Here is an 11,773-nt window from a genome sequence, read left to right on the forward strand (position 1 = left end):
TAAAAATAAGTTTTTTTTAAAACTACAGGAATTAGCAGTAGATGGTGGGTGGGAGTACCCAAAAAGGTCAGAAGCAGGGAATTAAGACAGAAAAGGAATTTAGAAACTAATAAGGGGTATCTTAAATCAGCGGGAAAGATGAGCTGACTATTTAGTACATGGTCTGGGGATAATTTGCTCCATGTCTGGAAAAAAATAAAATTAAATCTCTCCTCATCTCAAATATAAATTAAACCCCGGAGAGATTAAAGAACTAAAGGTTAAAACTATGAAAACTACCAAAGTGCTACAATCAGATGTCAGGTGATTTTGTTTTTCCATCCTGGGATGGACTGGTCGTCTTTCATGGAGGAGGTAGACTGGTGGTGGCAACAGGAAGTCAGTCAGACAAGGGCAGCGCCTAAGTTAGAGAGGAAAACCTCAACCCATGGGAGGAGGAGGCCGGAGACGCTCACAGGAGCACAGATGCCCACAGTGCTGACGCGAGCACCACAGCTGAGAACAGCGAGGGACCTAGGAGTTGGCGGAGCAGCATGCGCTCCGGTGGGTCTCCAGGCAGGGGCACGGCCGGCCTGTTTTACGTAGGGCCGCTTTTCCAGCCTCTGGAATGTAGCATGACATCGAACGGCCATGACATACGTGTGCTCCCATGCACCTACATGCATACCATACGCATGGCTTGCTTATTAAAGTGCGCTCAAATATAAATGATGCAAACACTTGCCGGCGGCCCGTTTTCGGTGTATGGCGGGGCGTCAATCGGAGCATTCCTATTGCCCTACAACCATCACCTCCAGGCCTCTCCAGAAATCTGACCATCCTGAAAACCTGAAGTTCAGTCCCCACTGCCCCTCCCACCCCAGCCTGGGTGTGCCCTCTCTGATTTCTGTCCATGACTCTGGCTCCTGCAGGGACTGCATGCAAAGTCATTCATTCTCTCCTGACAGAAATACCTTTTGTGTTTTTATAGTATAGGCTAGTTGTGCACGGGAGTTTCGTGTGATGTTTCCATACTTGCATACAATGAACCCTTTCAAACTCCTCTCCTCCCCTTTCCCTCCTCCCCCTTTTGAAAACCATTTCACCAACTTTTACTGTTGTGGTTTGTACTAGTATGTCAAGTGCCTCAATCACGTGCATCCTCAGTCACTCTCCGTTCACACTCCCACCCGAATCTGAATTACCTTCCTGTCACTGCTTTTATTTTTTGTCTGTCATGGGGCTTGAACTCAGGGCCTGGGTGCTGTCCCTGAGCTTTTCTGCTCAAAGCTAACACTCTACCACTTTGAGCCACAGCACCACTTCCGATTTTTTGATAAGTTAATTGGAGATCAAAGTTTCACAGAGTTTCCTACCTGGACAGGCTTTGAACTGTGATCCTCAGATTCTAGCCTCCTGGATTACAGACCTAGCCACCAGTGCCGGGCAACCTGTCAGGTTTGTTGTGATTAACTGTTCATGTGGCCTGTGCATATATGACGTTTTCATCAGATTCATCACATTCACCCTGCCTTTTGTTCTCCCTGTCCTCACTCCCCTACAGAACGCTTTTCTATGTGGCAGGAAGAGCACTTTTCAGAACACATTTCTGATTGCAGGGAAGGGAGATACTGACAGTGACATTCAAGAATCTGAAGGGCTCAAGTCTGTGGGGTTCACAAAGCCAGCAAGCCTGGACCCCGACACTGGCTTTCCCAGGGTTCCTCGCGCCTCCTCCTGGTGGCTGCTGCCCCACAGCAGAAGCTCAATACCAACTCCTCACACATGGCCACGTCTGAGGCCTTCAACCTGGTGTCATGGAAGCCATGTGTGGGCTCCTTTGCGACTGGCTTCTTCCTGTGAGAGGAAAGGTGTTCACTCCGCCAGGCAGAAAGGCCAGGCTCTGAACCGCATGGGACTGAGCATTTGGAAATGTGTCACTGAGAGCAAAGCAGTTCCCTGAGTCACCCTGAAGGCCCTGAATTCCTGCAGGAAATCCTCACATTGGACGGGACCTGGGAAGCCAGGCTCTCCCGAGCTCCCGCCCCATGCTGGACGAGCCAGATTCCACGTACTGCCCGTCCCGGTGCTTGGGCCAGATTTGGTGTCTCCGACCTCCCACCCCCACCTCCACACCGCCCCGGGGCCCCAAAGAGAGATCTTTCCTCTGTTCCACCCAGATCATCTTTTTAATTCCAGCGGCTAAACCTGAGTCAGTGGGAGGAGCAAGGGCACCGCACCAACCGCACCAGACACTTCCTGAGCCCCTGTCCTGGTCTCACCATCCCTGGCCACTGCCAAGATGGCTGTGTGCTGTTTGGAAAGAGAGCGGCAGCCGCCTGCTCAGGGACTCTTATTTGAAAAGCAATCTCTGAAGAATCTTGAATAAGAAGCGGTGGTAGCACCGGCCGCCTCCTGTCCTCCTGAGAGGGACACCGGCCTTCCAGACCAGCACTGCGTTCCAGACGAAGTGGAGCCTTTGCTTTCCCACCCCAGCCTCTTGATGACCAGCTGCCCAACAAAGGGGTGCTTCGGTGCCCAGGGGCAGGGGCGCCATGAGTGCTCTGCCAAGAGCTCCCGCCGTGGGGGGCGCCGAGGAGCCTTGGGAGACCCAGGCCGGCCGCTCTGCGGGGGAGGGGCCGCGGCAGCTGCGTGGGGCAGAGCGGGCTTCGCCCAGGCCCACCGCTGGGCTTGCGCGGCACGGAGGCAGGGTGATGACGAGAGTTGGCCGCTTCCTCCCATCCCCGCTGACAGCATCTCTCTGCCAGTGACAGGGAGTGCAGGCGGTTCTACACACCACCGCACAGAGCATGTGGAAAGGTGTGATGTGGATGTGCTGGGCCTGACACCCACCAAATGTGCCCACTACCAGCCCACCCGCGTGCCAGCGGGCCCGCGGCACTGTGAGCGCCCCAAGGGTGGTGTCCTTAGTGGATGTGCAGTGGCTGGACCCAGCACGGACGGACTGACTCTTGCCATTTTCAGGTGAGCACATGGGACCTATGAGTGACTCTTCAGGGGTCCAGAGCTGCTCTGATCCACCAGAGAGCTGGTCCCATCTGTTCCCAGCCAGGCGGGGGAGGAGGGGGTAATGGGGCACAGGGAGAGTTACGTCCACCCTTGTTCCCGCCCGGGAATAGCAACCGGCTCCCCGGGAAACCTGTGGCTCTACATGGGCACGTGACACATGACCAAAAAATCAATTTGTAATCTGATTGGAGGTTTTTGATTTCCTCTGATGAGTTTAAATTTCATTAAAAGCAACCTTATTCCAACATAAAAGGAATCCTTGAAGGATAACACGGGGGATTGTCTCACTGAGTATAAAGCATCCCAACTCTTTTGTGTGATGTATTCATGGCATTAATTGTGAGGGCCGACCACAGTGTCCGTTGGCAGCTGTACCCTTATCAGGCCTGGGATCGGCCGGGAGCTCACAGCACAAGGACTCACATTCAGAAATTGCTCTCTGGCATATCGACACTTCAGTTATCAACAAACCTTTTTATCTGCTAGGAGGGAGTTTGCAGCTCACGGGGCCAGAAGAAGCCACAAATCAGCGCGGCCAGCGCGGCCTCTCTGCATTCTCCTAATTGTATGTATTCTCTGGGAAAAAAATGATCATCACGGCCTCTTGTCTTGATGAGAAATTGACATTTTCTGAGGAGCTCTTTGGGCACTCCGAGGAGGGGAGATAAGGCCGGAGTGGTTTTCGTGGAGGGGAGCCTTTCCCTTTCAGGGGGCTCTTTATTGCTCTCGTTGACCGACTTGATGAGTATGGATTTCACGAGGTCTTTTTCAGCATTTGAACTATAAAAGGTTCAGAATGACACCACCCCTTATAGACAAAAGATAACCTTGCCCTTTGAATATATTGATTCTTTATTAACTAGGCTGTTTAATGCAATGAAATGAAGCATTAGATTGAAGCCCATTTCAAGTGCTTTGAATAATCTTTAAAAGCCTGAAAGACCTTAAAAGGTAGCCTGACAATACCAGGCATACATTTGGAGAGAATTGCTGTGCTGGCTTAGGACTGAAACCCAAGCGCCAAGTAACTTCTCTCTCCCCAGGTTTCGGGCCTGAGCTGGAGGAGTGGCTCTCCCTGCTGTGGCGGGCGGGCGGGCGGGCGGCAGGGGCCGGCTGGTGGGCAACACTGTGACTCGGGGCGGAGTGACCCGGGTGGGCTCGAGGCCCACGGCTTCTTCCTTCACTGCCTCCTTAATGGTGGAACCTGCCTGTCACTGACGGGAGAAAAAAAGGTGTTCGTGAGTTTCTTTGTGTTTTGAATAATTGTTTCCTGTTTTGCTCAGCAGAACAAGTAATTAAGATGACATTTGTGAGTAGTAATTTAGATCACACTTATGTGGAAGTGTTATAAAGCTGCAAGCCAAAACATGCGAAGCAAGCTTCCATTGAGGAGAAAATGAAAATACCAAGCAAAATGGAGTTAAGCAGGGGAGCCTGGCAAGCACTGGGTGAAAGAACCTGCCGGGAGGACCAGCACCAGCGTGTGTGGAGTAGAGGCGTCCCGCGGGGCCTCCAGGCCAGGCCAGGGCCCGGGGCTGGGTGTGGCCGGCAATGGGCAGGTGCCGGAACATCTCAACCCCCGCCAGCTCCAGCACCCTTTGCCAGGGGTCTGCCCACCACCACGAACACCCGCGGTGTGCTCTGCCGGCCCAGCTCTTGACGTGGGGCATGGGGATGGAGACGGGGCAGCAAGAGCGGCAGAGCCAGCACAGGGGGGTCTCTGCCTGCCAAACGCTCCGATGCAGAAGAGGGGCGAGGGAGGCAGGGCAGCCGGCCTCCACCCACAGGGAGCCGGGAGCCCCCAAATCGTGGGTCCCTGAAGCTACGGCCCCTATGCAACGCACAGTCCAGGCTGAGCAGCGGGGGGCAGGGTCAAGCACCGCACGGTCCCGGCCACCGCAGCTACCAGCTGGCAGGTTCCCCACGCGACTCTCCAGGATTGGTAGAGCTGAGGGGTTTTTGTGGCTGTTGTTATCTCGAGGGAGTTATAGGAAGGGATGACAATCCTGTAAGCCAGGTCACGAGGACTGTGCTTCTTGGACATCGTCACCCCTTCCTTCGCTCTCTCCCCTCCCCCCCAACATCCCTACCACAAGTCCCACAGCCCATGTTTTCTGTAGTGCACACGGAATACGGGATCATTCTGGCCTTGGCCAAGACTCAGCTCTGGGACCCAGGGTGGAGAAATAAACCCCCAACGGAACTCTCGCGTGAGTTTAGTCATTTTAATAATCAAAACAGATAAGATTACCAAAAGTGAAATTCACAGACAAGAAATACTTTAATTAAATATTGTGTAAAATGAACATTTTATACAGTTAAATATCTGAAAAATGTACAGATAAAACAATCTTATTGTAGGGTCTTTGACAGCAAAATCTACCACTGAAGCGAGACAGTAAAGCAATGAAGGCGTTGACTAATGGAGCTACAACTACCGGGTGCCGCCGCCGCCTGGCTGGTGGTCTTAGCTTAGGCACGCGCTCCTATCCCCTCAATCCTTACTTAGACAAAATAAAACGGAGGCAATTTAGTTCCAAAGTGACTTCTCAGGCTTTTCCACGTAGCTAAGACTTGTCAGCTGTCACAGGACCCGAGTGTGGCCACTGACCACCGGGACATTCGGTTGGTTTCACTGAGTTTCTTAAATGAGCATTTTCTAAGTTGTACCTTTTGTTGTTGTTGTTGTTTAAAAAGGATTTTTTTTTAAGTCCCTCCTTTTCTTTTCGGAATTTGATTACTGCTGCAGGTTGCAAAATGCTTGCTGTGCTGAGACTGGAAAGCATTTAATGCAAAAGAAAAACGAAAAATCCGACCGTTTCGGTCTGGCTGTGGTTTGGCTCTAACAGGCCCAGGCCCTGAAGGAGGTCTCGCGGCGTGGGAAGCACGGGCAGTGCTGCTGGATCTGACCACAGATCCAGAAAAAAAGACGTCTTAAAAACCAGCAGTGGTTCAGGGTTTCCCTGAAATCTCAGGATCCAGGGTGGACCTGAGAGGATTTGGGAAGCAGCAGAGACAGGCCTGGAAAGGAGGTTTGTGCTTCTGTGTGTGTGTGTGTGTGTGTGTGTGTGTGTGTACATTTTACATCATAAGTCTCCAAATGAAATATTGATCAATGATCGTAGAGTGAGCCTATGATAGAATAGCACAGAAGTTCTTCAAAGAAGTCCACTTTTAAGGCATCAGAGAAGTTAATGTGGCAAACATTTTAATTAAAACATTGGAAGTAAATTTTATTTTAAACTTTAGGCCTCTGAATTTTTCCAGTAAACACAGTTCAGCTATGTGGCAAAGTCATGGGTGGCAGCTAAAATGACTTTTTACATTCTACAAAAACAAAAACAAACAAAAAAAACACACAAAAAATAAAAAACAAATATATAAAATCAGGACACAGCCCCGACGGAGTCGCCTCTTCTCGGCCGCTCATTCATGCATGGACTCTACTAAGATCTGTCACAGCCGATGGCACCGTGTTCTTTTGACTATACAACAAACTTTTTTTCCTCAAAAGTATTTGTTCAGATAACTTAAAAATAATATAAAAATAAACAATGAATTTGACTTTTCCTCAAAATAAAAAAAAGAAGGATGGAAAGCCTAAACAACAGCAAATATTGGAAGTCCACGTGAAATGTCAGGACAATGGTTCATTTTAACAAAACAGATCAGAAAGACAGCTCTCGGCGTCGGCATTTCCCAGTGTCCCAACACTGGGTCATGGCCCAAAATCAGTACAGACGAGGAAAAGACAGAGGTGGGTAAACCAATGTACAAAATTTCAAAGATAAATACAATATTTATAATTGATATGTTACAAAGTAAAGTTCTTTAAGCAACTGTAAGTGTTCATGGAAAAGTTAAGTGTTGGATGAAGACCATTTTATCCCTTACAGAACATAGAAGGAATAAAACTCATTTTTCTAAATATTTAAGTGGATCTGAAAAAAATTCAAGACAAGTGTATAAATATTTAGCTACAACTTTGGCAAAATCACAAAAGTCTACAATTTTATAACCACATACAAAACACATTAGGGAAGAAGGATCTAGAAGTCAAAAGGACAATTTCTGGTACAAGAAACATAGACCTCACAGTAGCCTAAGAATGCAATAGTATACAGTGCTAGCGAAAGTTGAAAAAATGTGGCAGACCGCACTTGCTCACAGGAAGCTCTTAGCAGTGGGAGAATATTGGAACCAACAGACAGGAGCATCTTCCTCTGTCAGTGTGCTTGTTGAAGGCAAGAGATTCAATATCAAAGTTACAATTTCTAACTACAATAAGTTACAAAGTTTCATTTCATTAAGATGAAGTTAAGCAATGAGAAGCCCTCCCTCCCTGCCACCCTAGATTACATCTCATCCTGTTCCAGTTTGATGGCTCATACCTCCTTGGCCCCTAGTTTCACCACAAAAAAATATTTCACATTATAGAGATACACAACCATTGTGAATCTAAGTATGAGTACAGAAAAATGTCTGGAGGCATTTTCCTCAGTGTTTTTCATGGTCATTAAAATGGTGCATTCACGAAGTTTCTCCCCACACGGATAGCACGTACTAGACAGCCAAGACGGAGTCAGAAACTTTATACAAAATAGGCGTCGCTTTGTTTTCCTTATTCTTCGGGACTGAGAAATGTGAAAATATGAGAAAAGTTCAGTCAATAAAATGGAATTGTTCGTGAAGAAGTTGGGTTGTTTGCATGTCGATTCTTAATAGTTTAAATAAAATCTTTCATCAAAGTCTTTTGTAGCATCTCAGCTGCTGCTGACTGTTGGAAGATACCGTCTCCGTCAGCACATCTTAGCACACTACGCGTGTCCCCTGAAGTCCGTCCTTGTGGGGTGCTGGGAGGTACACGAGTCCCTCACATCGGCGGGACTACCAGCCCAGACATAGCTGCAGGAGAGAAGGGAGAGCTTGGTTACCGCAGGCCACCCCTCGTACGCTCCCTCGGGGCCCGCTTGCCCTGCTGAGACGGGGCGCGCGGGGCTCTCGCTTTGCCTCACCAGCCTTGAGTCTCCTGCCTGGGGCCTCTCACCCTGCAGCCCTGCCCGAAGGCCGCTGCAGCAGGGAACTGCTGGGGCGGGGGGGGGGGGGGGGGGGCGGCTACTTGGCTCCTATCTCAGCATTCTTCCAGAGGCCGGGGCTGGAGGGGGGCCCCGGTCAGCCGGCTGGCGCCGGCCAGAGCCGGCCGAAGGCCCTGCTCTTCCTCCCTACACGAAGACCAGCCTTGCTGCCCCCCGGTCTGCCTTGGGCCCGGCCCGAACCTGGTGCTCACTGGCGAGTCGCGCGTAGCGTCGGGGTGAGTCGGGGGCTCGGAGACGCCAGGCGCTCACCGCCCACCTGCTCTGGAACCCCCCCACCCCCGTTCGGCGCCCCCTCCCCAGGGCCCGAGGAACTCTGCGCTGCAGAGCAAGCGCCGCCCCGGCTCGGGCGTGAACTCCTGGTACGTGTGTAATTTGAAATCTTTTTAACTCTAGTGTTGTTTAATTTTTGTCAGGATGATCATCCTCATTAATTTATGTATAACATATTAATACATTTGTTCATGTACTGATGTGAGCTTCAATTTCCCACTCCATTAATTTCAACAGTATTCATTTGTCTCCGACTCACCGTTACCACTGTATGGCTTGGGAGGCCTGTGTGTACACACCACCTGTGTGGCACCGCCTTGCTGGCGTCAGTGCCGGGTCTACAGACACCTGGCCCTCACTGCCTGCCTGCCACGCAGCGCCCGCCTGGAGCCCGCCGACGGCTCCGAGGCCGGTCAGCGGCGCCTGGGGCCTGGGCGTCCCCTCAGACACTGACAGAGGTTGTGAAGACAATTATTAGTGCAAATCACTGATACCTTTCCAGTTCCTTTTTTGAGCATTAGTTCATCAAAGTGAAATATGCCACCGACTTCACAAAAGGGCCAGTTTGTCTTCTCCACGGCTACGTCCTCAGCACCCAGCAGAGAGCCTGGCACATAGTAGGCGCTCAGTAAATACTGGTTCAATGGATTCATGGTTTTTAAGGAGAGACTGGACTTGACTTTCACTGGGAAGAGCATATACCAAAGGTCGTGTCTGGAAGAGCCAGGCGGTGGCCGTCCATTCACACACCTGTGGCCGCTGTGTCCCAGGGCCGTTCTCGAGCTCGAGAGGCTGGGGGCGCCTTGGTGGCCATGCCAGAGGGGCGGGGCACCAGGCAGCACTGGGTGCCCGCTCCACAGGGCCCTACCTGTGGACAGCTGGGTCCAGGGGGCGCCTCCCATACCCTGGGGCCAGCCCTGCCCGCTCTGGCTTAAACGTGATCAGTTTAAAACAGTTCTTAAATCTGAACTCCTGTCCAGGGACAGGCCGCGCCCGGGCAGCCCTGGCACACAGACCAGACCGCCTGGGCGTGTTCAGGGACAACGGAGCCCCGCAGGCTCGCCTCCAGGCCGGGCTGAGAGGCCTGCGTGGGGCTGGGCGCCCGGTGGCACGGTGACCGCCATCCTCACCCGAGGCCGTCTGAACTGCCCGCGGGCTCCCCGCGGGGCCTGCACGCCGCACTGCACGGGGCTCAGCAGGCCCCAGCCTTCTTCACCAGACCCCTGTTTATTCCCACGGTGGCCCCCGTGTTGGGGTCCGGGGAACTTTACAGTAGGGCACGTGGTCACGGAGAAAGGGTGAGCCAGGCAAAAATGTGCCGGGCAGCACCTGGTGCTTGCTGGGGCCCGGACGGGAACTGCGGGGCGGGGTGGCTGTGGGCCAGTGGAGCGCATGCAACGCCACGAGCCCTCCAGGAGACAGAGAAGGTGCCGGAAGGGCCGAGTGCCAGCCCGCGCCGCCCTCACCTTGCAGTCCATTCCCGTTGGCGCTGGTGCAGGAGGGGGGAGGCGAGGCTTGGGGCCGGACCACGGGCGCAAAGGCGCTCTTCTGTTTCACTGCGGAGATGACATTGGCAGGTGAGAATGAGAAAATGCCGTGTGTGCCGCTACAGTTTGAAGGGAGGGTGACCGAAGAGGCTGCCATGGTGGGGCTGGACGGCACTACTGCAACAAAGCAAACACGGTCAGCACGCGCGGGGCCGTGGCGGGCGCCACGGCGAGGGCACGGGGCCTGGCCTGGCGAGGGGAGGGGCCACAGACAAGACACCACATGCTTCTGGCGTGGCCACGCTGGGCAGCAGGCAAACGCTTTCCCTTCCAATCCAGGCCCCGATTGGTTCTCTTTGGTTCGGGTGGCCAATGGGACGGCCCCGGGGCGTGTTGGGGGCGGGGTGTCGGTTGCGGTCGTCACGGGACGCCCAGCCTCTGGGGCCACCCTTCCTTTAATCCAGTAGCTCACACCACAGAACATCCAAGCAAGGCACACACTCGACTTTGCAGTGAATATGAATCTGCGTGATGACGTGTGACAAAAACAGACACTTACTGCCGTAGGGAGAGTTAGCGGAGGAGCCATTAAGAAATCCAGGCGAGCCAGGGACCCCTAGATTGGCCATGGCGCCACTTCCATATCCATTCATGCTAGTGCTCACTGTGTTGTAATTGGATTGCTGGGGAGTACTGCTGGGCACGTATCCTCGCGGGGACACGCTGCTCGTATTGCGACTGTAGCCGACTGTTAAAATGCCCCCCCCGGCCAAAAATAACATTATTATCAGCGTCAGACACTTGGGGGGGGTTCCCCGAGAATCTATATCATCTACTAAACACTGCTAGTTGACCTTGGGCTTCCTCTCGGCCTGTGGCCTCTGCCAGATCGCACAGCCCCAGCGCTCCCTTGCCAGTGAGCCCGTGCTGTCTGTGGGCCTCCACGGCTGCGCAGAGCGCGTGTCCTTCTAACCGTCGTTGCTTTCACGTGTCTCTTTCAAAGCAGTGATCAACAGCTTGGATTCCTGCCTGTCTCCCCTCGCCCCCGCCCCCTCCGCGCTCGGAGCGTGCAGCTTCTGCACACCTCCAACTGCCATGCTGACAAGGGAGCCGGCTTGTGGCCGGAACTTCCCTGCAAAGGCTTTTAGGGGCTGTCTTTGTGGCTGCGATTCCTGCGAGCAGGAGCGAGACAGAGTGTGGGTGCAGGGAGCAAAAGTGAGGCACAGTGCAGAGCTCGGGGGTGCTGCCTGCGTTCCTTACAGAGGAAGGGACTCCAAGGCCGCTTCGAAGGACACCCAGCAGTGACCTCGGTGGACTGGATCACTGAGCAAGGAGAAGGGGCGGGGGAGGTGCGGGGGGGTTCTCTCCATGGGTTCATTCGAGACTAAGACCCCAACGCCACCCTGGAATGGTGTGGGAAGACGCCTCCTAGCTCCCTCGTCACCGCCTAGTCTCTGAAGGAGTGCAAAGTCACTTCCACATAGCTAAGGGACACCTGAGTGACAGCACCACAAGGACCAGGCTCTCTGACACTGCCAGCACTGGCTGCAGGGCGTGCAGCAAGTTCCGCTCTGCCAGGAGGAACGGGCCCAGCCGGGGACACGAACGTGACCCGCACTGATGTGCCCCCACAGTCCCCAGCTGCGTCCAGCGCGTCCAAATGCAGCTAAGGCCAGTGCCCCACCCCCACCCCCCACCCCCGCCCCAGCTGAAGAGAGCCCGGTGTGGAGCTCACCTTGGTCGCTGGCTTGCGAGGTCTCGGACACGTTGACGGCTAGCTGACTGCTGAAGGAGTTCACGCCCATCATGCCGCTGTGCGCTGGGGTATTGCCCAAGGTAGGGATCTGGTTGTGATTGCGGGGGACACTGTACAACGCCTCCGCAATGTCAGCCGCTCGCTTCAGGATGATC

General features: G+C 53.3%; 1 protein-coding gene across 9 annotated transcripts in view; it reads right to left on the reverse strand.

Annotated features, from left to right (window-relative positions):
- Nucleotides 1–5,271: 5,271 nt before the first annotated feature.
- The window catches only part of LOC138821663 (transcription factor COE3), a 120,367-nt gene continuing 113,865 nt past the window's right edge, over nt 5,272–11,773 (reverse strand). For 2 of the 9 annotated variants that reach the window (XM_070014109.1, XM_070014107.1), the window contains exons 13-17: nt 11,598–11,773; nt 10,422–10,610; nt 9,842–9,931; nt 8,870–8,982; nt 5,272–7,914 (exon numbers count right to left, since the gene is read on the reverse strand). The exon at nt 11,598–11,773 is cut by the window's right edge and continues 2 nt beyond it. In XM_070014109.1, the coding sequence (XP_069870210.1) occupies nt 7,897–7,914; nt 8,870–8,982; nt 9,842–9,931; nt 10,422–10,610; nt 11,598–11,773 (586 nt within the window). In that variant the 3' untranslated portion in view covers nt 5,272–7,896. Of the gene's footprint in view, nt 7,915–8,869; nt 8,983–9,841; nt 10,040–10,421; nt 10,611–11,597 lie in introns of all 9 variants that reach the window. The other 7 variants (XM_070014105.1, XM_070014104.1, XM_070014112.1 and 4 more) reach the window with 4 other exon arrangements.

The sequence above is a fragment of the Dipodomys merriami genome, unplaced genomic scaffold, assembly GCF_024711535.1.
Source record: "Dipodomys merriami isolate MVZ:Mamm:240054 unplaced genomic scaffold, mDipMer1.0.p SCAF_924, whole genome shotgun sequence".
NCBI classification, from domain to species: Eukaryota; Metazoa; Chordata; class Mammalia; order Rodentia; family Heteromyidae; genus Dipodomys; species Dipodomys merriami.